The following is a 23,825-nucleotide window of genomic DNA, read 5'->3' as shown; positions in this document are numbered from 1 at the left end:
TTCTTGACCCTGGTCCCAGACAAAGACCAAACATTATTATAAAAGAAATAAAACTATGAAAACTAAATAAATAAAACATCAAATATAAAGTACACAAACTCTGAGCACAAGTTATTACCATTAAGGTATTTCATATCTGTACTCTGTACATAAAATAAATGTCATAATTTATTCTACACTGTTATACTCTTAATGGGTATAATTTGCTGTGTGTTTGCAAAAATATGTTTTTACATACAAAAAGCAGGAAAAATAATGCACATATGATCTGATCACCATTTGCTGAGTCCACTGTGTGCATTTGAAGATGAATATGAATTTACTTTAAACAATTATCTTGGCAAAATACAGCTTGATTACTAGATTGATTGATTATTTGGGCATTTTGCATGAACATATACCAAAATTCATAATATTCAGTTAATTTTTTGAATGACACAAACAATATAAACATACAGGGAACATACAGGGAAGTCAGACCAACCTATGACATGCAATGTAAAAGCCCAAATAAGTTATAGAACAATGAAAACAATGTGTGTGTGTTGCCTTTAGGTGTTGTAGATCTAAATAGGTTTTGATGTTTTTATCTGTCATCATTACCAATTAAGTTTACATGAAATAAAATGTGTTAAATAAATAAATCAAAAATATAAAAAAAATTAACATTGACATTTAAAACATTTTTTAAATAACACAAAGTAGGTGTGAAAACAACACAAAGATATAAAGAATTCTCAACATTTTATCCCTGGAAACGTTCCTGGATATTAGCTCCTGTGAAAATGAAAAATGACTGAAGAAAGGTAAGCAAAAAGCTCCTACAATAAGCAAAGAAGAAGAAAAACAACCATAAAGGTTAATAAGAAGCAACAAGAGGCACACAGAGCTGTTAAAGAGGCGCGAAATTAAAAAGACAGTTCAACCTGTGTAAAATTCAATCTAAAGGCTTTATCTATGAGTCAGATTCTTTAAAGAAACTGTGACGCTCTGATTTAATATGTGCTCCAGTTAACCTCCCATCCAGAAGGGGGCGCTGGTGCACGCCGAGCTGTTTCTGTTTCACCCGCCACAAACTGGAGGGAAAAGAAGAGGAAAAGTCTTTAGCGTGGTTTATCCGGACGTACTTTGGTCTGCTGAAGATGTGGCCTTATAGACATCATGTAGAAGTCACCGTGGAGTTTTGTGAATGGAAAACGTTCTTGAAGAAACGAAGGTTAAAATATGAGGCTGTAGCGTGACGCAGGTGATTTTTCCCCCCCCATTCAGGTTGAAGGTATTTAGTTAACGGCACGTGTTTCCATGCACACGTGGTGGACCCGATAATTTGTGTAAATTGTGTTCACTTGTGAATTAATTTACTTATTTTCCGTAACGCCACCATGCTGTAAGAACACTCTCATAGGTTGTAACTATGTGGATAAGGTGTTACCTGACAGCTTAAAGGTGGAATCCTGTGCAGGATGTGCATTTGTGTTTATTTGTGCTTTGTCGTCGTTGCTTGTTGCACAGGGTGGTACTGGAGGTGATATCCGGAGTAATCATGCGGGAGCTCCCATCCTGAAACACGCAGATCTCCATGTGGCTGAAGCGACCGGCAGATGCACACGGTTCTTAATATACTATAAGGTACAAATGAAACACAGGGGAAGTGACTGAGTTAGTTAATGCCAAAGCAAAACCACGTGTCTTTTCAGGATATAACCAGGGTAAGTGTGTTCCCAAGCGCAAAAAAAAAAGTATTCCACTTATAATAATGGATTGGATTTATATAGCGCTTTTCAAGGCACCCAAAGCGCTTTACAATACCACTATTCATTCACTCTCACATTCATACACTGGTGGAGGCAGCTACTGTTGTAGCCACAGCTGCCCTGGGGCAGACTGACAGAAGCGAGGCTCGCCATATCGCGCCACTTATCCCAGTCTGTTCCATCACTACACTTTATGTGGCTTTTATTCAGAGTGTCTATGGAGATGTTGTTTCGTACTGAATATTCTGAATGGAAAGTTACTTTCAGCTGGTCCCTTATTCATAAGCGGTCACCACAGTGGGTAGTTGTTTGAGTTGAACCACTGCGTTAATCTCAAGCAGTTTGGACTGCTGTAATGCTCTATCATCCTTCTTTTATCATCCTTCTATTAGTTGACAAAGCACTGAGTGGTTTGACCTCCCCAGTATTTATCTGACTAGGTCAGTGTCTATAACATAGTCTGACCTCTCAGATCATCATGCAGATGTTTAATTGTCCCCAGAAATGCATGTAATTCCTCTTTTCACTAGCATCTACTCAGCTCAACTTGGTTTTAAGCGTTTTCCATTAAGTGGTAGTACCTGGTACCAGGTTGTTTTTGTTTTCTTGGCCGGGGTAAGTCATGAGAGCAACTCTTTCATAAGACTCAAACTCACCATTTTTGAAGGGGAAACGAGGGAAATTACTACACAGTGACCAAAACAGAGTAGAATGGAGTGGAGCCGAGGAGGTGTTGTTGGAAAAAGGCAGTGAAAAATATTGTGCCGAGGGTGCTTTTCAGCTGCTAGTGCTCCTGATCTTTGGAACGAGCCACCTGCTGACCTGAGATCAGTTACAAACAGGCTCAAAACCTTTTATTCTCCCAGAACTCGGCTCATAAGTGTGAACTGGTGTTTTACTACTTTGTAGTAAGTTTTATTTTGCAGTTTTCATTTTAAACCTACATACCTTTTTATGTTTTTATCTTCTACCCATTCACTTGTCAAGTGAAAGGTCATTGATTCGATTCCATCTGGAAATGAATTTCCCTCTAGGGGTTGTATCAGGAAGGGGATCTGGATATCAAACATGCAAAGCTACCCTCTGCCGTGACTCCTTTGCCAAGGGAACAGCCGAAAGCTTGAGTGTAGTGAAATGTACTCTATAAATAAAATTACAGCTTGAATTTTGAATGCATGGCTGAATTCTGTTTTGCTCTGGATGTAGTAAATACAGTCAGACACCATGCGACATGAATGCTTTCACAAACTGACTCAGCAGGATGAGGGTGCTCATTGTGCTTCTCATTCTTACGTCAGAGTGAATACATCAACGGCCTCGTTCCTTCAAAGCGATTCAGCCGGTATATTAATGATCTGTTGCTCAACATTGCTTGCTGTCTTCCTCCCTGTTGATGCTCTGTGCTGTTGGCTTGTTTCCTGTTTTATTAGCTCAGATTTATCTCATAGCTTCGGTTCTCCTTCTGTTTCAGCGTGTCTAAACATTTACATGAAGTGCAGCTCGACCTGTCGCCAGCCTCTGGGGAACTTCCCGAGGATGGTATGTTATTAGACTTGTTAACTTAAAGGCATGGGCGAATTCTGGTCCAGCTGCTCTGTGCTGGATACAGTCAGACACCATGCAACAGCCACGTCTCATTTCCACTAAATTAGTGGATGAGTGCCTTCCTCAAGCTCATCCAGCTGCGTGGGAATGAGTACAAACACACATTTGGCTATTCCTGATGGTTTCATATTGATTTATTCTGTTTTTCTAAATTCTGCAGGATGAAAGCTTCCAAAGCAAGACTGTGGGGACAACGGTCAACACACTCAAATCTGTCTGAAGTCGGTCAACCTGTGATGTTTTTTTTAATGTGCATCTCACTCTGTTGATAATAAACTTTAAAATTGTAATTATTTTTTGTCTTTGTCTACTTCAAGCTTAAAAATGCTGCAGAAAGACAAAGCACAGAATTGCAGAGCTGAAGTACCCCTCCATTTGCAGGACTTGGGGTTTTACATGTTTTAATAAATAGATTCATAGCATACAAGTTAAAGTTACACTTCCCTTGAGTTGCTGCCACCAGAGCATACTCTGCATATCGATTAAGTAGGCACATAGTTCTCAAACTGTAAATCATGCAGGTTTTATATTCCAGCCAGATAAACTGCAGGTATTTCCCACAAGGTTTCACAATAGAGTATAGACTTAACTAAACTCTCCATTTTCCTCCTGAGTCACTCTTTAACATTTGAAATATAAACAGTTTTTAGAGTGCAAAGGCTATAAGAATACCATGTAGTGCTGAAAAAAAATTTTTGTTAATATACAGGGTGTATCAAAAAAAAAAATGGAATTAAAAGCGCCTTAATTCCACAGCCATTCGCCGTTTAACGATCAAAAGACGGACGTGCTGTTAGAGCAGATTCGAGTTTTACATGGTTGCTGGTAAGAACAACAGCAGCGACTCCAGACATGCTCTCCAAAGTATGGGCGAGGTTTAACTGCAGAGGGAGACACATCAGGCATTTGCAAACGTAACTTTTTGTATATTCAGCCATGTACTTTAAAATTTACCATAAGTTTCTATGTTCATTAAAAAGTATAGCCTTTTGAAATCTGATTATTCTTTTTTGATACACCTTGTATTTGAGGGGCTGCATTCGATCTAAAGAACAGCAGCTGCATTTTCATAGGACACAAGCTGACAATGGGTTGAGTACACTTTTAGAACAAAGCAAGCACAATGTCACCAGTGGCATGGTTGAAAATTTTGCCAAACATTTCAGTCCTTGAGATAAATCAATCCCCCTGTAGTCACTACGGCTGCTTTTAAAAATGCTGCATTATGCATAAACTAGTTGTAGCAGTTCTTTTCTACAAAGAAAGAAGTTTAAATGTTTCCCCATGTAAAACTCAGCACGTGTCAGTCCACGCTGCTTGTTACTGGATGGGCTCGTCCGCTTCAGTGGCGATCGAAAGCAGGATGGTTTTGGCCGTGTTCTCAAAAAGTGCTGCTCTGTTCTGGGTTTGGCCCTTCTTGACCCAGTGGCCGTAGATCTTAAAGGCGCACGCATCTATGAGCTTGCGGATGGGCTTCACGGCGTACGGGTCGCTCTTTATCACCTCCTTGGTGATGGGCTTGGCACGGCGATAGTTGCAGTAGATTCGCATTGTAGCGAGAACGGTCAAGCAAATAACCTGATGGAGAAAGTTCAGAAAAGGTTATGGTTTCTTTATGAACTATCAAAGACAGTAAAGTTGTAGTAGACAGAAATTTAGGGGGAGCAAGATCCAGGTTTTTTTGGAATTAGGGTTATATTTTGATCGAGATATGATAAAGATACCATAAAATATATCCCTCAAATATGAAAACTATTAAGATTTTTAGTTTGATAAAATCTTGTGTTTCTCACCTTGAAGCGCCTGAACGGAGTGAATTGTCGTACTTCGTGCACCACGTACTGTGAAAAGAATGAGTGGTTCAGAACATCTGTAGCTGTGAAACGCTGCTTTGGATCCACCACCAGCATCCGCGAGATCTGGAGGAAGAATTATTTTAGTTCCAAGGTTTCAACCTTATCACCTAACTTATAAAACTGAGATTGCAACAAACTGCAAAAGTAAGATTACCAAATCTTTGACCGTGTCTGAGCGGTCTTCCCATTCAGGAGAGGAGAAGTCGTACGTCCCCGCTAAGATCATGCGCAGCATCAGTATCTGTTTCCTGTGCCAGAACGGTGGAGAGCCCGCGAGCAGCGTGTACATGATAACACCTGAACTCCATCTGCAAACACGAGCCAGAACAAAGTTTATCTAGTCTGTTCACTGTGCAGTGTGTACATGCATAATCTAATCACCTGGAACACGTATTAGCCGAGCCACACAACAGATAATATGAGTCATTATTTTGTACACAGGCTTATGAGATAATTCTAACACACTGCTGAGGTGCATAAGATCAATTTTGGTAACATGAGAGTAAAGCTGACACTCCCTCCTATTGATATTTTTGTTACTTGGTAACCGATTTCATGGTCGCTCACATGTCCACAGCTGTACTATATCCTGAATGTCCTGCGTCCATAGAGCACTCAATGATCTCAGGAGCAAGGTAACCAGGAGTCCCACACACCTCTGCATTACAGACAGGAAGAGTAAATACATGTTATTAAAGGGAGCATATTCCCTGATCTTTGTCAACATAAAACCACTTTTACAGAATTTCAAATAACGCTTAAGCGCTTAAGAGGTGTTCATTTACATGTATTCATGAGTCTATCCTTGTCTACATGCAGAATTGTTCTTAGGCAAGAACCCTAAAAATTGCCCTCAGTGTGTAAATCAGGCGTGGAGGCCATGGATTTTGAATCACTAGTTAACCTAAACTAAACTAATATGTTTAGACTGTGACGGGAAGCAGGAATACCTGATGTAATCCCACACAGGCACAGAGAGAACATGCAAAGGCTACAGCCAGGATTTCAACTGGGAATCTTCTTGCTGTGAGGCAACAGTGCTGACCACTCTACCACTGTGCAGCCCTATTACAGCTGTGTGTCTGCCCAAGGCACTCTCTGACTTCTGTATGACCCCTGTTCTTTATGTGACCCATAAACAATCCTGTGCTGTTTTACTATTTCACTGTGTGGAGATCCCCCTGATGGTCCTTTAAAGACCTGCATGGGCAGGTCTCTGCAGGAACCTGGGTAGATGTGGAGGGAACACCAGTATTTTTCATGACAGAACTCTGTCACCACTTTCCTATACAAAATACACACAGACATGTCACGCAGAGTTTTAAGACGCCCGCCATTTCCTTTGATTTGATTCATGCTGGTGGATCTAAAACCCATCTGAATAGATTTGAGTCAAATTTGACCCAAACGGTATGTAAGGGTTAAATATTTACTATCCTCATTGTCTATTAATATCTCTACAACTACAAAAGTGACACACAAATAGATGATATATTAAAAGAAAAAAATAATACAGTATCTTAGGGAAGTGTTTGGACATCACATTCAATGGGAATCAGTGCATCTCTACTGGAGAGACAAAACAAACTCTTTCAATTTAACTCAGTGTGGTTCAATTTTATTTATACTGTTTAACCGATCCAATTCACAGCAATATTCACCTCAAAGGGATTTATACTGCACGCTAAAGACCCTGAAAACCACTGTGTGAGTGAGCACTTTGAAACAGTGTGAAGGAAGAACTCCTTTTACCACAACTGGTTGGGCAGATCGAGCTACTTCCAAAAGAGTGACTATTGTCGGTGACTGATAAAAAAGAATTGTGTGAGAGGTGGAGTACAAACTTTTTGGGTTCTGAAGGAGGGCACGGCAGAGACAGTGTGAGAACTTCTGCTCACAGCTTCTGATTCTCCTCGTTTTTATCATCATCAAGCCATTCAGCATGCTCTCATGCCCTGTGGATGGAGATCTCACCCTGGAAGAGAGGTCTACATCCCGCTAGAAATATTACATTACGTTGAACAGCATTGTATTGATTTGAGAAACTCAGTACAAACTATGCCAATGTTCCACCTCAGCATAACAGAGCCACAAGATCCCCTCACTCAAGAGATTAGGTTTTTCCTTTAATTTAACATCCATCTTTAGGGAACATTTATAGCATAATTAAAGTATTATGCATTTAGACATTAATTGAGCACATTTAGATTAAGTGCTGCTGGGTCAAGTAGATCTCCAGCCTAATGGAAGAAGCCCATTACGTCTTTACCGACTGAACAAAACTATCCAGCGATGCACAGTTTCATTAGACGCTTGGCATTTCGCACTGCTAATGATCCGACTTCTGAGAAGTCTATTTGAAAGGTCAGTGTACTGTGAGTGTCTGGAACTGCAGCAAATAGATCAGAGTGTCCTGTTTCTTAACCTTTGTAAGAGCAGCTAAGAGAGCAGGGAGCTGTTGTGCAACCAGACCCAGATTCTCCGCTCACCACCAACAGCTGATGTCCTGACGAGTGCACTGCAGGCTGTAAACTGTAACTTTAATATTCACTCAACTCAGTGGTGGGTCTGAAATGATGCACTGGTGTTTAACTGTCAGCCAACCTGTGAAAGTTTTTAATGCTTTAAGTATTTTTGTCATCTTTTGACAAGTTGTATGATTACAGCCACCAGGTTTCTGAACTGCTGACACACCTTGCAGTAATGGAAGCTTTCACTGACCTTTGAGCGTCTGTCCTGGCTGAATCTGCACAGAGAAACCAAAGTCAGTGAGTTTGATGTTCATGTAGTCGTCTAAAAGGATGTTCTCGGGCTTCAGGTCCCGATGAACGATGTTCTGGGCGTGGAGAAACTGGACCACCTCCAATAGAGACCGCATGATCGTCCTAAAGACAACACGTACAAACCTTTAAAGAGTCCTTTTAAGAGTTAGCGGAATTTATCTGTCTTTTTATTAAATAACATGCTCACTGACCGTGTTTCCTTCTCACTCAGTGTAACTTTTTCTGTGAGGTAGTCAAAAAGTTCACCCCTCTTCATTCTGGGAAAAAGAAACTAAAAGCTTTGGTTGATTTTCACATAAATACCTGTTCAGGAATCATCCATGTGAAACACTTACAGGTCGAAAACCAGGAAGAAGAAGGCCTTGGACTCATAGCAGTCTTTGAGCTGAACTGGAGAAGAGAGTTACTTTGATATTTGGCCATGTTAGAAGAACAAAGTTTAAACAAACCCAAGTTTTTCCAGTCAAACTGATTAAATGAAGCATGCGTACTGATGTTCTCCTGCCCGTAGACTTTCTTGAGGATGTCGATCTCCTTCACCGTTGCCTCTCTGATCTCTTCGATCTCCTGCGGCGTCATCTTGTCAGAGGGGGTGATGTCGATGATCTTCACCGCGTACTCCTGAGACGTATGCTTGTCGACGCAGCGGCGCACCACGCTGCTCACTCCCCTGAGGATGAAAAAAAAAACCACATCAGCCGTCCGAGCTGCACATCTGTTGTTTTTAGGTTTGGGTAGGAGGGCAACTTGTGATAACTGCTGGATAAAATGTTCTGTGACCGTGTCTTTCATCATGAATCATGTGTTTAACCGTTTCAAAACAGCACTGTTTTTGGTCAGAAATCAGTGACATGGTCAGACTAAAGGAAAGTATTGTGTGTTTTTACCATCTTATCAGTCTGACAGAGCAAGTAAAAACAGTGAAGAATGTGCTTGTCATGAAGATTGTCTTGTTTATCATTAACGTCCAGGAAAACAGAGAAAAACATCAAGTAAGCAAACTGAAAACCTTACTGCTGAAATTAAATTCAGAGGGCGATTTATGAATGAACAAGAGAAACTTCAGGGTGACCACAGTAAAGGAACTCCAGTGACTTTTCTCTGAATGAAGAATACTAGAAGAAGGACACATTGTCCACATCCTGTGACCTCCTGACCTGCATGTGGGAAAAGGGGGTGAAATTACATAATCTATCAGACCGACGGCCAACACTTTGTCTGAAGCGTGCTGAAGTTAATAAATGTGGCCTCCTTGGATAATGTGTCTTACGTAACAGCACCACCCTCTGACAGCTGGTGGACTGAATGACAATGAGCAGGCCCTGGCTCGGCTCCCATTTCTCAGGGGCTTGTGGGAAACTTTGGGGAAAGTGCTTGTTCTGTGCAGAGGATGATAGCTGTTTGAACTGAGGTCTAAATCTGAGGTGTGTTGTAACATTAAATGAATCTACAAACTAATAGCAAGTAGATATTTTACCATTTTTGTGTTCTGCCTTGCTACTCTTTGAAGTTATTTTGTGTAAACTCTGAAGAAGAGACGAGTTGGGTTAAATTCACAAACAATAAACCATTATTGTTTTTTGGGGTTTTGCTCGAGTGGATCTTAATCCTGGAACCCTCACATGTGGCTACATATAGGTCTAGTTTACCTAATCTTTAAGAGGTAAAACTGTGCACTCTTTAGTCCAAAGTCCAATGGAGAGTTTTCTGCTCAGCTCAGTTGGGTGAACCTCTGCTATGGGTCACGTTACGACGACGGTTTCGTAAACATACCTTCCCAGAATCTCCTTGGGCTCATACTTGTCGTAGAACTCTTTGGCTCCCACCCAGTCAGGGATCTCCTCCTCCTTGGTCATGTTTCCAGCTCAAGGCTAATAGTACAGAAGTATCTCCTCTTGCAGCTGACCTCAGGCTGCAGGCAGAACATGCATTCAAAACTCCAGCATTTTCACTAAACGCAGCTCTACTTTAAGGCTTTTTGCACATCTGATCACACTAGAACTGCTTCCAAGCTGTTCTGACGGATATTCACCAGTTAGCTGCTTCACCAGCAGGAGCTGTCCAGATAAGATGTGTGTTTGGGCACCAGGCGTGCCAGCTGTATTTTGTAGGCCATACTGTTAAATTTAAAGCTTTATCAGCAGAATGTTAAGTAATTAAACTGCATTATTACAGATCAAGCTACTGAGTGATACTTAAGTAATCAAAATCATCAACAAATGAATCATTTAATTGTAATTATTACCAATAACATTATGTAACATATGGAGTACAGTTACTTTAGGCATTTTACACCTACTTAAGTATGTTCCCTTAACTGCTAGGGCGTCGCCATAGACAGCGATACCTTTTTTCCTTTTAAATTGCAGTGTGATTTATTTTAATCCATTTTATTTATCTTTAAGTATTCTTATTTCCTTTGGTTGTCGCAGTGCCACTCCGTTTAAAAATTACTAGAACGTCCCTGATCCCAATTAATTACTTACCTTGAAACTACATTTTAGTGTTTACAGGAGACAAACTTCTCATATCTACTCATTTGGATGCACTTCCGGCGCAAAAATCTCAAGAAAAGCTTCAAAACGATGATGATTATTAGCATTATTTCCATGTTTTTAGGATTATAACGGCCTATAAGCAAAGTTATTATTAAAACCTGTCAGAATATAGACAGGGCTGAAACAGAAAAATGTGGAAGTTCTATTAGTGTGGAGATTTCTGAAAATCATACATCACTTTGAACCCTTAAATTACTGAACTCATGATTTTTAATGGAAATCAGTTCCCACTTCTCCATCTGATTACTTACATCACAGGAGTTTTTAGAATAAATATTTTCTGCAATTCTGTGAATAAATGTGCAAAAAAGAGCAATGTTTTCATAAATATCCAACAGAAAACGTGTAGTTTGGACATTCTCTTTTTACTGTAGTCAGAAACGAGACTGGCCAGTGAATGCGCACTGAATACTGAACAGGAAATTCGTATTTTACAGCCTGTAACATGTGCCAACATCACTGTGTCGCTTCAGTTCAATAAAAGAGCAGTTTGAAAAAATGATGATGGTCTCAGTAACACGGCTGTGGTTAAATTTTCCTCTTAGATGCTCTAACGCGCAAAATATCTGATTTTTAAACATCTGATTTTAAATGATTAAAAAAAACAGATGGGCGACTTTTTCCTCCCGTCGTTACAACATGTACCCACCTGTCTCCTTTCACTTCTTCCAGTAAAGCAAACAAAAGTCCAATAAACTCACAGAACGTGTTTTGGGTGAATACAAGAAGCCATCGTTTCAAACTTAATGTCATACCAAACACAGCGCAGACTAATAAAGCAACCCACGCCACCACGTGTGAACCCGTTCAACTGCTCACTCACTGTCCCAGAGTGACCTGCAATATAAACGCATTAAAAGGCCGGCGTCCCTCACCGTGTCCGTCAGTCCCTGATACGAAGACAATCCATCATCAAATCGCGCACAGTGAGTTTCTGAGGACGAACAAAGAGCTGCAGTCAGACTCCGGCGCTATGGCGCGTTTGCGGGTCTGCTGCTGCCATTCTGCAGAGGGTGAGCTTTAATGTCAGGTGCCAAAAATAACTATTTGCTTCGGCAGATGCAGAAGGACACCCCGAATGAGTCCTTACAAAAAACCCCATCCATGAAATAATACCCCGCGGCTCGTGCTCTCGCCACGACGCTTTTAGAGTCAAAACATTACTTCACGCGCAGGTTGCAGCTCGTGAATTTTGCGCTGAAAGCAGAGTGACGGGACAGGTGCGGGACACCCCTTTGTAGCTGCTGAAGTCTAATTAAAGAAAGCACAGGTGAAAACAGAAATGCTTCAGTGTAATAATACAGAGCGCATATGATGAGGAGATGTGGGGGAAAAAAAACAAAAAAACAAACAAAACAAAAACCATCACAGTCTCGTTTTAATTCAAGTCCTTTATTAGTCTGAATCAAACCCAGCAGCCAGAAGGTGAAAGTGGCCTTTTTTTCTCTCTACAAGTCTTGCCATGAGACAGGATTTAAATTAAAAGCATGCACTGACAACTGAAAATAAACCTCAAACATGAGCTAAAACCAAAATATATAAACATTATTTATAAGACTATGATTACAAGCTCTGCAGCAGTCTGAGAAATGAGGCTGTCCGATGACAATTGATCATTAAAACATGTTTATTGATTGTGAATTACACCCTCTCAGTATCTTTAATAAGGAGATGTGATCTTCATTCTGCAGATAGCATCTCTTCTCATGACAGACCTGTAGAAAGAGATAAAGGACAGTTAATACTTTAAATCGTTTAAAATGACTTAACATACTTAGGTTAAGGCTCCCCCTTATGGCCACACTGGGTATTACAGGAGTTTAGAATAGTGCAAAGTCATTTGGCTTTGATATGTGAGCGACAAAGGGCTCATTCAAAGCCTCGATGCTTGCTGGGTTAAACTCAGTTTGAAAAGAGAAAAATGAGACTGAAAATGCAACAGCTTGATGTTGATCTATTTGATATGCATCAGGAAGATCCAGTACTTTAACAGAATTTTATGAAAGGAGCATGCTGAAAATGTGCAACAGCTTGTGCGTCTACCCCCCCATACGTAGTAAATGTTTAGCTAGCCGCAAATGCAACAGAAACTATAGCATTTCGTAACTACACTCACTTTAAATATATCAAATTACTAGGGGTGCAACGATACACGTATCGATATTGAACCGTTCGATACAAAATTTTTAATTTATTTTATCAACTTTCCTTCTGACGATGCTGTCTGTGTTGAGCGCTCAGTGGATCTGCGCTCGACAGTGCAGCCTAGGCGGAGTAGTCGAACGCAGATCCACTGAGCGCAGGGCAAGCTAGCAGACAGAAGTTAAGCTCTTCTTGCAACATGGCAAATTGAACTTCCCCCACCCTCATTCAGATGTGGCGTTTGGAACTACTTTGGTTTTCATGTGACATATGACCCTGAAGGTAAGCGCGTCATGGACTAAAGTAAAACAGTATGTTGGATGTGCCACGCAATGCTCAATTACATGGGTGGGAACTAGTGTGTTAGCACAGTTAGCTCGTTAATGTGTTGGCCGTCCAGCCCCATGCACGGGGCGATCGTTAACGGAGATTTGCAGTGTTGTGGCGTTAACGTCATTTCAACGAGATTTACGCTGACAGCACTAGTGGGAACACAACGAATATGACTGCACATTTACGCCGACATCATCCTAGTGCAAAGACAAGTGGAAGCAGACAAAAACAACAAGCATGCATGCTACAAACTTTACCCGAGTCATTTAGACAGCCGTTAGCACATGAGTCTCCTTATGGAGACCTGATATGTTTAATATGCTGCTGAGAATATAGACCAGAAGAAGCGTATAGTATAGCTTTTATTTTGGAAAGAGACATTTCTCTGTAATAAACTCTCTTTTCCAAAGATGAGTGATTCCTCAATCAGATACAGGGCTCGCAATATCGCTAGCCCGACGTCCCGGGGCTAGCGATTTTTCCAGTCGGGCTACCAAAATCTATCTCTGCCCTGCCCGTCGGGCTATCGTAGGAAGGAAAAATATATGTCAATGCTTTTGCATTCTTTTGGAAATGTAGCTGGGTAATTATGTCATTGGCATCGGTGAGCCACTGTCAATATGTGACATATTGAAATCGCGTTTGAATTTGCGCTTGTTTTTTGCTTTCACTTTGCAATTGCGCAAACTGTGTATAGAGAGCGACAGTACTGATCTGTGAGTGATGATAATTTGTGCACCAATTCCTCTGACATCGTCTTATTAATCGTTAGCTTACTACGCAAACATGACAAGTGAAATCTCCTGCAGCAAGCTTAAACATATGAGAGGTTGATCGTGCAGAGAATCGCTGAGCGTTATGCGTTATGTGTGTGTGTGTGTGTAAAAGCAGCAGGATATATATTTTAGTTCTGCTGAGCCAAATAAGACAGGTCAGGGTGAAGAAGTGACAGCCAAAGAAAAGCTTTCCACAAAACGGAAAAGTTATGACAAATCAGACTATAAGGCAAAAAGAAAGTGCAGCTTTATGGTTTCATGGACAAAAGAATTTCTATGGCTGCGATATGACGAGCTATATAACCAGGGGTGCACATAAGTGGTCCGCAGGTGCGCATTCGCTGTCAAAATAAAAAACACGCACAAGATAAGTTGCAACGCGCGTTTGCGTACATAAGATTTTCTGGAGGAGGACAGACACTTGTTTAGAACTCTTAAAGATGTCGAAGAAGCTCCTTTAAGCAATTACTGTGGTGTTCCTCCACCTCCAAACAAATGTCAGAAGGAGTCCGAACCACAAAAGAAGCACGTATTCTCGGAAAAGTGGTTGCAGGAGGTGAGCTGGCTTCAAACAAATGCTGAACGCACAGAGATGTGGTGCGGAATGTGCCGTGAAAATTTAATAAATGACAAATTAAAAAGGCATGAACATTTTTTTTGTATTGAAAAAAATATCGACCCGTGACACCAAAGTATCGAACCGAACCGTGAATTTTGTGTATCGTTGCACCCCTACAAATTACTAATAATGATGAAAAGCAACGACTAGAAGACAGAAAGACAGCAGTCTCCATTTATACAAAGCCTGGACGTGTTTCACTCACCATTAGCAAACCTGCACTGTTTGAGCACCTCACTGAAGCCCTCGCAGAGCTTGAGGTCGCTCTGGTTTTGGGCACACTCAACGAACTGCCTGAGCTCGTAGGAGCAGACCTGCTGCTGCTGCTGCTGAGGGGCCCCCTGCTGGTACACAGGCTGGGCCTGGTATGGCTCCTAATACACACAAGGCAGAGGATTGAATCATGTGTGTGACAAAGATCAAAACAGAGTTTAACATGTCAGAACAAGCTTCAGTTTTGTATCACAAAGATGGAATATCTTCCATTAATGACACAAAGTAAATCTATTTACACATCTATCGATAAAAATGCTGAAATATCTAAAACTGCGATCCTCAAACTGCTCAAGAGCGTGTGGTTTCCAAGTCCTTTTTGTCATAAAGAAAAGCAGAGTAAATGATTGGTCATCACTCATATCTTAAAATCTACTATGAATGTAACTGCATAAAGATAATAGTGATGTACTGGGTTCAGGGTTAATGAGACAAACATCATTATGCATATTTCCCTGCACTTGTGTGAATGTAAATAAACCACGTTTGACCTTTGGACTTTTGTTTTGGTTATAAACGCCCCAAATATTTTTCATAACTGATGTTTACCTTCAGCAGCAGCTGTGTCTGTATTTTCAAATTAAACTTATCACATGTGTAAACAAAAAAACCAAAAAACAAACCCAGATTGAGCAGAGGGAGTAATTCATCTTTAATCAACCAGCACTGATTGCACACAGGAGTCTTAATGAAAGCAAGATGATTCCTTCACTGCTTTTAGTTAAAAGTCTCAATTTTCATCATATTGTTTCCATCTGGCTGTTATACTGAACTACCACAGTGCATGTAACTCCATGCGTTACATAAAATGTGGTGTTTGTTTGTCACCTGCTCCATGTTGCAGAGGCCCTGCATACTGTGTCTCAGACACCCTAATCTTCCTTGAAACTGTTCCAGTCCTGTGGCTGGCTAAACCTGGGCTTACCTGGTATGTGACGTCAGGCCTGGCAGGCTCTGAGTGTCCTCCGCTGAAACCTCCAGTCATGGCGTGACCGATTGTGTGGCCTACCGCTGAGCCTACTGCCACCCCAGCGGCTGTAGACGCCATCTGGGCAAACATACCCGGCTGCCTGGGCGCTGCGGCTGGCGTGCCGACAGCGGACGGAGGCGCCTGCATCGGAGCCGGGGCGTAGGAGGGAGGGGGAGCAGCCCGGGCCATAGGTGGAGGGGATGGTGGAGCCCGGCTGTAACAAAAACGTTTTGTTAAGAACTTTTTTAGCAACTTTACCAAACACAATCAAAAACAGATATGAGCTGACATCTGTTATTCCAGCTATTACTCTGAATCACAGCAAAGGTTTATGAAAGCTTGGATAAAGGTGAAGCTCTGATTCAGAGAATATCTCCACACTAGTAAGACAACAAAGAGCTACTTTCAGCTGATCACTTATTCACAAGCGAGAATAATATTCAGATGCTCTTCTTGATGCAACCACAAAGGGATTTGTGTCTCCTCCTGGGATCTGTTCTTCACTTGCTAAGAAAAAGCGTTATCCCGTAGCTGGATAAAGTAAGCCCACCTGTGTTCAAAGTGAACTTTAAACATGTCACTGTGGAAAATAATCAGTCTTTCCCTAAGCAGCTTGGCCTTACAGGTGGAGACATTGGTACAAATTATTAAGCACCAAGAGTCAAATGTGTTCTTGCAATTCTTAGTTTCAGCTATATATTCAGCTTAGTTTCGGATATATTTAGTGAAAGAGAAATGAGGGCACAGAGGGATTATTCTTCCCACAAGGAGAAGAGAAACAGAAATACTTCCAACCATTGTGCGACTTATTTCGTTATAACTCGGAAGAATAAAGTCTCAGTTTAGCTGCAGGTTAGAAGAAAAACTATAGAAGCTGATGCAACTCCACTGGCTTTGCTAGCATGTGGGGATTTGTACAGAGGAAACCACGATAAAGACAATGACCTTCATCATTTTCATAACACAGTAACTTTCTGAGCAATACCCAGATTAACCGGCAATTAAGCTTTAATTGAAATTATCCTTATAAGATACTTGAAGCACTTCATGACCTGCACTTTCCTGGCTAACATACGGCACTATGACATTACCTAAACGTTAGCATTTGTGCTAACTAAAAATATCTACTCTACCTTTCTTTAACAAAAGGGAATTAAACCCTAAGTGTTACCTGGCTGGAGGGGGCATCCTGGACGTCCGGCTTCTGCTTCCTCTCGGCATGTTGAACACTTAGGTAAGTTTACCTGCGGGTTTAAATAAATACACACTGACGCTGTCACACCGCTTTATATTCAGCGACCTTTAGACAATCCGGAACTTTCCGCGTGTTACATCATTTGTCTCCCGAGTAACTTCCGGTGTGCAGGATACACAACAAGGACGATTCCGCCAGGTGAGTGTTGCGTAACGCATTACGTTGTTCACCTAGGCTAAAGGTTAGAATTGTTTTCTGTGCCATCAACAAAGTCTTAAACGGTTTTGCTTTATTCAATATTTGTTTAAAAAAAATGAACTCCGGACTGCTTTTACTTGCAAGCTGTTTTTGATATTGTTATATAATATTATTTACATGTTTCATATTGTAGGATCAAGGCCGTCTCACATTGTGCTTCATATCTATTTCTTTGTCCTTTAAACTGTGTATATATATCTGTATTTTTACCCACGAAATGCTGCATAAGGTTTATTCAGAACTTTAAATAAAAAGAAAAAAACACATTTGAACGCATGTGTGTCGTAAAATAAGTTAATTATTGTTTGCATTTGATTTAGTTTCTCTAAATCAGATATCATCCATGAATCTTCAGGTCCCCTCTTGCCTGGTAATTCTATCTTCAATATCCACTATCCCTCCTCTGCACATGTCCAAACCTTCTCAGCCTTGCGTCTCTAACTTTGTCTCCAGCTGCTGAACATGAGCTGTCCCTCTGAAACAATCTCGTCTGATCCTGTTAATTCTGGTTACTCCCAGTTAAAATCGGAACTTCAACTCTGCCCGATATGTTGCGTCCATCATTGCAGAACGGTGGAAAGAAATAAGAAGCTCTTTAGCAAAGTATATATTTGCATCTTCCAGCCCTTTTCTCAAAACTTGTATGGTGTCCAATAACTGGAGATAATTTATCTGAATTTCAGGTGCAGGACCATACCTCATGCACTGGTATATGCCTCCAGCGCCACAAGCTGTTTGTACTCATTTTCATGCCCCACACTTCTCCCCTTTTCCCCCAATTCAGTCACTTCTCATTAGATCTGCAGCCAGTCCCCTCTGAGGCCGTTCCCAAACCACAGCTTCAATTTGTGCTTTCTCAATCTGCTGTTATCAAACTGAAATAAGGATGTGGTCCCAGCTTGTTAAAAGCAATTCATAATCTTAAATTGATCAAGATGTTCTTTGCATCAGCCGTTACTTCAGTATTCCTAGAATTCCTTTCTCATGCTTTCTCATCCAATTTCAGACTTAAACCACTTTCTCATGTTTTTTGGGTTTTTTTGAAAACTCAAGAGGAAGAATCAACAGAGAAGAATAGACAGATGTTAAAATAACATTTCCTAAAGTTCACAGTTTCTAAAGTTTACTTAATCTAATCCATAACTATCTGCAGATTTCAGATGGTTGAGGGTGGAGTTTCAGATAATAAAACAATTGAAACTGTTGTTTATTAAACTGGTGTACAAGATCTTGAAATTATTTCAATACATCACTGTGGACTACTAGAACTTCTGGTCAAAATGAGCTTTACCTTAGCACAACTTTGGGTTTGGCAAGATCAAAATTAAACATTGAAACCAGTTTATTCCAAATATATTTAAGATAATTAATATTTGGATGATCTTTTCCTTGTTTAGGCAATTTAGACTTTGAAGTGGAAACACTGGCACTAGAGAGATGACTCAATGCTGTAACAAGGAGCTCTCTCAGGGGGAAGTGAGTCTTGGTTAATGTGTAACAATAAAACAACATTCTTAGATATTCAAAGTCACCCTTCAGTTTTTTAAGATGTAAGTGAGGCTTTTTCATTCCACATAAACATGTTTGCTATCTTGTGAAATCACCTAAAAAAGGCAAGGGGAACTCTTGTCTCCAAAATGTGAAGTGAGCATAAAATATTCATGCAATAATCCTTAAAAGATGCTTTATGTAAATTGCACAAAATACCAACAGATGTGTGTTTCAGAGGTTTATTCTTAAACAAACTTACTGATAAATGTGGAAAGCCAACATTTTTTCCATTTTCTGCTCTTTTACCAAAATATCTGGTCATGTACCAGTACTTCATTGCTTTTATAGAAATGTACACAATCTGGTATGTGCATGACTTATAACTATAAATTATACACAGATTTATAACTACAAAATTATATATAGCACTTCCCAATCGTAGTTTACCTCGCAACAAGGATTTCAATAAAGCAAAATGATCGCTTATTTCTTAAATTGATAAGTAAGGCCAAAAAGACGGACAAGTTAATCTTTTTTCCCTTTCTTCTTCTTATGCTTATGAGATTGTCCGCCTCCTCGTCCCCCTCTGTTGCCTTTCGAGCTTCTCCCTGTCCATGCTGGCATAGGAGGCTCAATTTCCCCAGGTCGTCCTCCTCTGTCTGGTACACTGCCCATCAACGTCTAGTGACACCAGAAAAAAAACAACAACAAAAAGAAAAAAGAAAATGCTTACGGTACTTAGCTGGAGTCAGAGGCATCTTCATTAAAGATCACAGACACGTTCATGATTGTACCTTGTAAACAGAGGTGCTTGTTCCAGCTTTGACCGGGTCAATGAAGGACTGATCCTCTCTGGCAGCGAGCAGCAGAGATGGAGACACTTGGGAAGAGCCGATGAGGGACGCAAGATTAGGCGCCGAAGCCAGCGCAGCACTGCGCTCCTGTAAATAAATGATGGACTGAATGGAGATGTCTGACATTCATCTTCTGCGTCACCAGCACATGCTCTGACGATGGCCTAAAGCCGACTGACATAAAAGTAGTCTGTTGCAGTTCAGTCAGACCACACGATGTCAGTGTTGTCCTAATAACACCCTGATCTTGCAGACAGTAACAGACATACTGTATATAAAGATTCAACATAGCCTATAGGTCTAAAGAGTGAAGTAAAACTACATTTTTTTCTCCTAATGGGAAATCCTGTTTGCAAGACGACATTAGACAAATGGGTTCTCACTAAATTTATGAGCCTTCCTAATGAATTTATCATCTCAGTCAGCAGTTTTAAGTGCTATTTACTGCAGCATGGCGTTGATTTTATCAATTACGGCACCAAGTAGGATTTAAAAAAAGAGAAAGATGATGAATCAGGGAATGCCTAACTTGCAATCACTCCTGCATGAACACACATCCACCCTCCTTCAGTTTGAAGATGAAAATGATGACAGTCAAAATCTCAGATTGAGGCTTCAGATGTGCTGCTCATCTTCTTTATTACATACACTCTACTTGTTACAGGTGTTAGAGAAGGCAGGGTTCTCATGCATTTTGGAGATATTTGATGCAGATGCAAATGAAGAACCGCCACTCATTTTGTGCATTAAATAAACTTCAGAGTGCTGCTTAGTGTCTTCACAAATGTTACTCTAACCTGGGTTTCTTCATTCTCAGTCACATTAAAGTGGACCTATTCCGTGCCATATTTTCTGTTGTATTAATTCTCATATTTAAACAGTCAAAGTTTCTAATGAGGTAAGCATATGAACAAGTAATCCCTGCAAACTAAACATTTAGGCTTCAGACTACACTAAACGCTCAGTTTCAAACACTTCTTTACTACTCTTGCATTCAACTGATATCAGACGGTAAAGACACCCTTAAAATGGTCATCTCGTGGATACGTGCTGTATTCCATTTTCAGTGAGAAGTTGGAAATTTCAAGTTTGCAGCTGGAATTTTCAGCTAAAACCCTGAATCAAGTTGGACTTCCCACGTAAAAAGTCAGAGACATCACACCAACCCTACCTTTGTAATCCGAGGTGGCAGCGGTGAGAACTTGTAATCTTTACAACCAGTGTTCTGTATTTGTGACTGCTAAATAAACCATACACGTGGTACTGACCAGGCTCTCTGTGCTGAGGTGCCATTTTTAAGCACAGTAAATAAATGAATAATCATTATGTTATACTCCACACACTGCCTGGAAGCCTGCCATGGGGTTTACTTGGTACGAAATCACTCGCAGCTCCAAAATCTGACTTCCGATGTAAAAACTCCACCTGCTGTTCAAAGCTTCTGTTTGCGAGGGGCACCCAAGTAGAAGAAATCTGCCTTATGCTTAATTTATGCTACCAAGGTTGTGTCAGTATTTGCCTCTGGAGACGGGTTTTTAAACCACCATTGCAATCGAACAAAATCTCAACTGTGCAGTGCCCCATGTGGAAGACACTGTGCATCAGTTAAATGCTGATTGGTTGAAAAGTGGGCCGGAATAAGGAACAGCAGAGTTCACCAGAAGTGGAAAAAATACATTATGAAAAGCTGAGGAAGGGGCTACAGTGCACACTTTTCATTGTTTTTAATATTCTGTTTCACTTCAGCTCTTTGCATGTTAGAACTTCGCTCTTGTCTGCAGCTGGCTGACAGACTGGCAATAGCACAGGCAAGAGCCACAAGAGCACAATTTTTATAGGGCCCACATCTGACAGGAGACGCCCTCTGCAGGTAGATGGGCAGTCCAAAGCTTCCTCATGCACTACCACTGCTGAACTAAGATTTTCTTATTAAAAGGGAATAGACTGAAGAGATGAACCAAGGCTCAGAGTAAAATAACTCAGCTAACAGGCAGGTAGGAGTTTATAAACAGAGTTATTTAACATTCCTACCTTTTGTTTCTCTCCCCATGCAAATGATTCAAGCGTAACCTGAAAGCGCGTGACCATCATTTGTCGCCGACGCCGATAGTCCTCGGACAGAATTTCATTCATTTTTTTCACTTGAAGCTGAGAAACAGGCAAAGATGTAAATGCCACATTAGAGTCACGTCTAAAGTCTTGTGAGCTGAAAACAGGCCTGGCAGCTTACCCACTGCTCTGAGCTGAGGCTGGTGCTGAGAAGAGGTTTGGTCATGTCTCCACTTGGTAGGCGAGAAAGCCTCTCATTCACCTGCATTAAAGCAAATGTTTGTAAACTCCTCTTTCAGTGCTTCTCAGTCTGTATTCGCAATTTATTCATGGCTCAATCTCTGTTATTTCAAGCTTACCTCGTTCAAAACGTCCTCAAACCGAGAGGAGGCGTCCATGTTGAGAGCACGCAGAAGTAAAATCCATTCTGCTTGCATCTCTGCTTTCCTCCTGTTTTCACCCAAACCGTCATCGCCTTCGTTTTCCTCACAAAAGTCACGGCTCAGATCTTCAACTCGCTGCTCTTTTTCAGAGTCCGCTTCTGTCGCCCGCTCGTCAGGATGTGACTCTTTGTACTTGATAATGTGAGCTGCTTGCAATTCTGATACAAGGAACTCTGCAAGATGTGCAAAAGATCACTAAATCCACGAGCACTGCAATCATCTGTTCTTACTACAACAGTATCCACCACAGTCCTGTTTCTCACCAGCGACTTTGTTGAGAGTGGACGGGTCCAACACCTCGGAGGTCAGCACAGCGAGGGGAGAGGATATGTTTGATAGTACATTTTTCAGCTCTCCCGCCAGCAGCACATCACCTGACCCTCCTGAGTCTAAAAAAGGACAATTAAGCCAGTTTATTTAACACATTTCACTGCAAGTTGAGTCAGAAAGATCTGATTTTTTTCATGGCTTATATTTGTAACATAGTAACCATCAGTTTGTTTACCAAAGCATGTTTTGGTTGTAGTTATATAATGCACATAAATTACAGCTAATGTGAGGTGCATCTCAGTAGCTTCATATTAAATTAACTGCGGGTAAAATTATGAAAATGGTGTCACTATCCAAATGTTTCCAAATCCAATTCTACTCTACATGTGAAGATGTTTTGCTTTAGTAGAGCATCTGTCAACGTGTAAAAAATATCCTGTTATTTTTATTTATTTAAGGCATCTAAATCGGCTGTTCTGTAACTGGTTTGGTGAATTAATGTGGATGTTTTCAGAAAGGACTTGCATTTTGTTTTACATAACATAAGAAGTAAGGTCGATTCTTAAGCAGTTGCTTTGCTGAGTCGGCCCACTTGAGACCACAGTGACCCCTCTGCGTGAAACAGTAAAAAAATCCACAATCCTGAGATGGTTTCCTCCTTCCTTGGGAGAATGCGCTGTATTAAAGGCAATGGTTAAACATGAAAAAGCCTCTCTCAAAGATTTATGAATGAAAATCTCAGGCCTGAGCCTCACCTCGTAGCTCCGGGCAGAGAGTCCTGAGCTCTGCGCACAGCCAGCTGAGCAGCGGACAGGGAAGCTCGTCACATCTGCACCGGGAGAGGCAGCGGCTGCCCGGGTACCTGACCAGGAAGTAAGTGGAGGCGACAGGTGAGATTACCTATTCACCTGTCAGGCGTATCGGCAAGTGTCATTATACGTCAAAAGCCCAGAAAGCAGGCAGAGAATAAGGTTTCTCTTCTCAAATTAAAGTTTCGTAACGACGAAAAACAAACATGTTAATTACCCCAGAGCTTTAATGGCTGAAACTGTCCCCGCGCTCCTCTCCATGAAGACAGGCGTGTACGACTTATTCTTTACTCTGCGAAGTTCAAGTGTGTTTACAAGGGGTGCTTCCTCCTTTAACATCCAGGACGCTCACCGCCCCCTGCTGGCCGGAGTGCGCACAACAACTTCATAAATAACCAAGTCATTCACTAGAGAGGGAATGAATAAACAAAGGATAAATTACAGAAAGTCCAACGATTTTACAAAATATGAACACAAAAGTACAAGATTGTGGAGCAAGTGTATGAAAAATTATAAAAGTTAACAGTATTATTTGCCCCAATTTTAAAAAGAAAATAAGTAATCGTGTTTTTTTTAAACAACAACATAATTATTAAAAAATATATAAAAGCAAAGCAGAACAGAAAAACATTACATTTTGTATGAATAAGTTTAGGTTATTTTTCTGTTACAGAATTAGTGAATAAAGTAGTACATTTAGCTTTTCAAAGGTTTCAAACTATTTGTGTAATACTTACTCTCCCTCAACTTTCCACTTTATGCATCTCTATTTGACGGCATCTTTTTA

General features: G+C 40.8%; 3 protein-coding genes and 1 long non-coding RNA gene across 7 annotated transcripts; 1 reads left to right on the top strand and 3 right to left on the bottom strand.

Annotated features, from left to right (window-relative positions):
- Positions 1-1,061: 1,061 nt before the first annotated feature.
- On the top strand, positions 1,062-3,649 carry LOC309687703. The gene is made up of 4 exons (XR_014270830.1): positions 1,062-1,246; positions 1,513-1,629; positions 3,226-3,293; positions 3,520-3,649. It is a non-coding gene; the product is annotated as an uncharacterized lncRNA (long non-coding RNA).
- A 69-nt stretch (positions 3,650-3,718) lies between these two features.
- Positions 3,719-11,879, bottom strand: phkg1a (phosphorylase kinase, gamma 1a (muscle)). Of its 4 annotated transcripts, none has more exons than XM_082502838.1 (11): positions 11,432-11,879; positions 9,772-9,910; positions 8,490-8,668; positions 8,334-8,388; positions 8,190-8,255; positions 7,937-8,100; positions 7,060-7,203; positions 5,783-5,873; positions 5,370-5,523; positions 5,153-5,278; positions 3,719-4,937 (listed from the first exon to the last, which is right to left on the bottom strand). In XM_082502838.1, the coding sequence occupies exons 2-11, from the start codon at positions 9,852-9,854 to the stop codon at positions 4,680-4,682; spliced, it is 1,320 nt and encodes a 439-aa protein (XP_082358964.1). In that variant the 5' UTR covers positions 9,855-9,910; positions 11,432-11,879; the 3' UTR covers positions 3,719-4,679. The 4 variants fall into 4 exon arrangements, with proteins under 4 accessions (XP_082358964.1, XP_082358965.1, XP_082358966.1 ...); XM_082502839.1 differs by lacking the exon at positions 11,432-11,879 and adding an exon at positions 11,206-11,420; XM_082502840.1 differs by lacking the exon at positions 11,432-11,879 and adding an exon at positions 11,312-11,420.
- A 50-nt stretch (positions 11,880-11,929) lies between these two features.
- Positions 11,930-17,015, bottom strand: chchd2 (coiled-coil-helix-coiled-coil-helix domain containing 2). The gene is made up of 4 exons (XM_082502845.1): positions 16,841-17,015; positions 15,625-15,883; positions 14,632-14,800; positions 11,930-12,271 (listed from the first exon to the last, which is right to left on the bottom strand). The coding sequence occupies exons 1-4, from the start codon at positions 16,888-16,890 to the stop codon at positions 12,261-12,263; spliced, it is 489 nt and encodes a 162-aa protein (XP_082358971.1). The 5' UTR covers positions 16,891-17,015; the 3' UTR covers positions 11,930-12,260.
- Positions 17,016-18,838: 1,823 nt separating this feature from the next.
- Positions 18,839-23,383, bottom strand: LOC309687696 (protein FAM98B). Its single transcript, XM_082502826.1, has 8 exons — positions 23,256-23,383; positions 22,985-23,091; positions 22,223-22,348; positions 21,876-22,132; positions 21,698-21,778; positions 21,499-21,615; positions 19,408-19,554; positions 18,839-19,294 (listed from the first exon to the last, which is right to left on the bottom strand). The coding sequence occupies exons 1-8, from the start codon at positions 23,375-23,377 to the stop codon at positions 19,139-19,141; spliced, it is 1,113 nt and encodes a 370-aa protein (XP_082358952.1). The 5' UTR covers positions 23,378-23,383; the 3' UTR covers positions 18,839-19,138.
- Positions 23,384-23,825: the final 442 nt, after the last annotated feature.

The sequence above is a fragment of the Aulonocara stuartgranti genome, assembly GCF_965226115.1.
Source record: "Aulonocara stuartgranti genome assembly, chromosome: 14".
Classification (NCBI taxonomy): Eukaryota; Metazoa; Chordata; class Actinopteri; order Cichliformes; family Cichlidae; genus Aulonocara; species Aulonocara stuartgranti.
Note: the sequence above shows the minus strand (reverse complement) of the source record. Positions and strands in the feature narration are given on the sequence as shown.

Bases quoted from the DNA above. Each gene is read 5' to 3' on its own strand.
- phkg1a (XM_082502838.1), bottom strand. From the start codon at position 9,854: ATGACCAAGGAGGAGGAGATCCCTGACTGGGTGGGAGCCAAAGAGTTC. The intron at 7,204-7,936 runs GTCAGTGAAAGC...AGCGGGATGTAG, and splicing joins GCCAGGACAGACGCTCAAAG to ACCTCTCTTCCAGGGTGAGA. The intron at 5,524-5,782 runs GTGAGCGACCAT...TCGTGTTTGCAG, and splicing joins TATAGTACAGCTGTGGACAT to ATGGAGTTCAGGTGTTATCA.
- chchd2 (XM_082502845.1), bottom strand. From the start codon at position 16,890: ATGCCGAGAGGAAGCAGAAGCCGGACGTCCAGGATGCCCCCTCCAGCC. The intron at 15,884-16,840 runs GTAACACTTAGG...TTTTTGTTACAG, and splicing joins AGGATGCCCCCTCCAGCCAG to CCGGGCTCCACCATCCCCTC. The intron at 14,801-15,624 runs GTAAGCCCAGGT...TGTGTGTATTAG, and splicing joins GGCCTGACGTCACATACCAG to GAGCCATACCAGGCCCAGCC.
- LOC309687696 (XM_082502826.1), bottom strand. From the start codon at position 23,377: ATGTTAAAGGAGGAAGCACCCCTTGTAAACACACTTGAACTTCGCAGA. The intron at 19,555-21,498 runs GTAGGAATGTTA...ATTTATTTACAG, and splicing joins CATGGGGAGAGAAACAAAAG to GAGCGCAGTGCTGCGCTGGC. The intron at 19,295-19,407 runs GTACAATCATGA...TGGTGTCACTAG, and splicing joins CAAGCACCTCTGTTTACAAG to ACGTTGATGGGCAGTGTACC.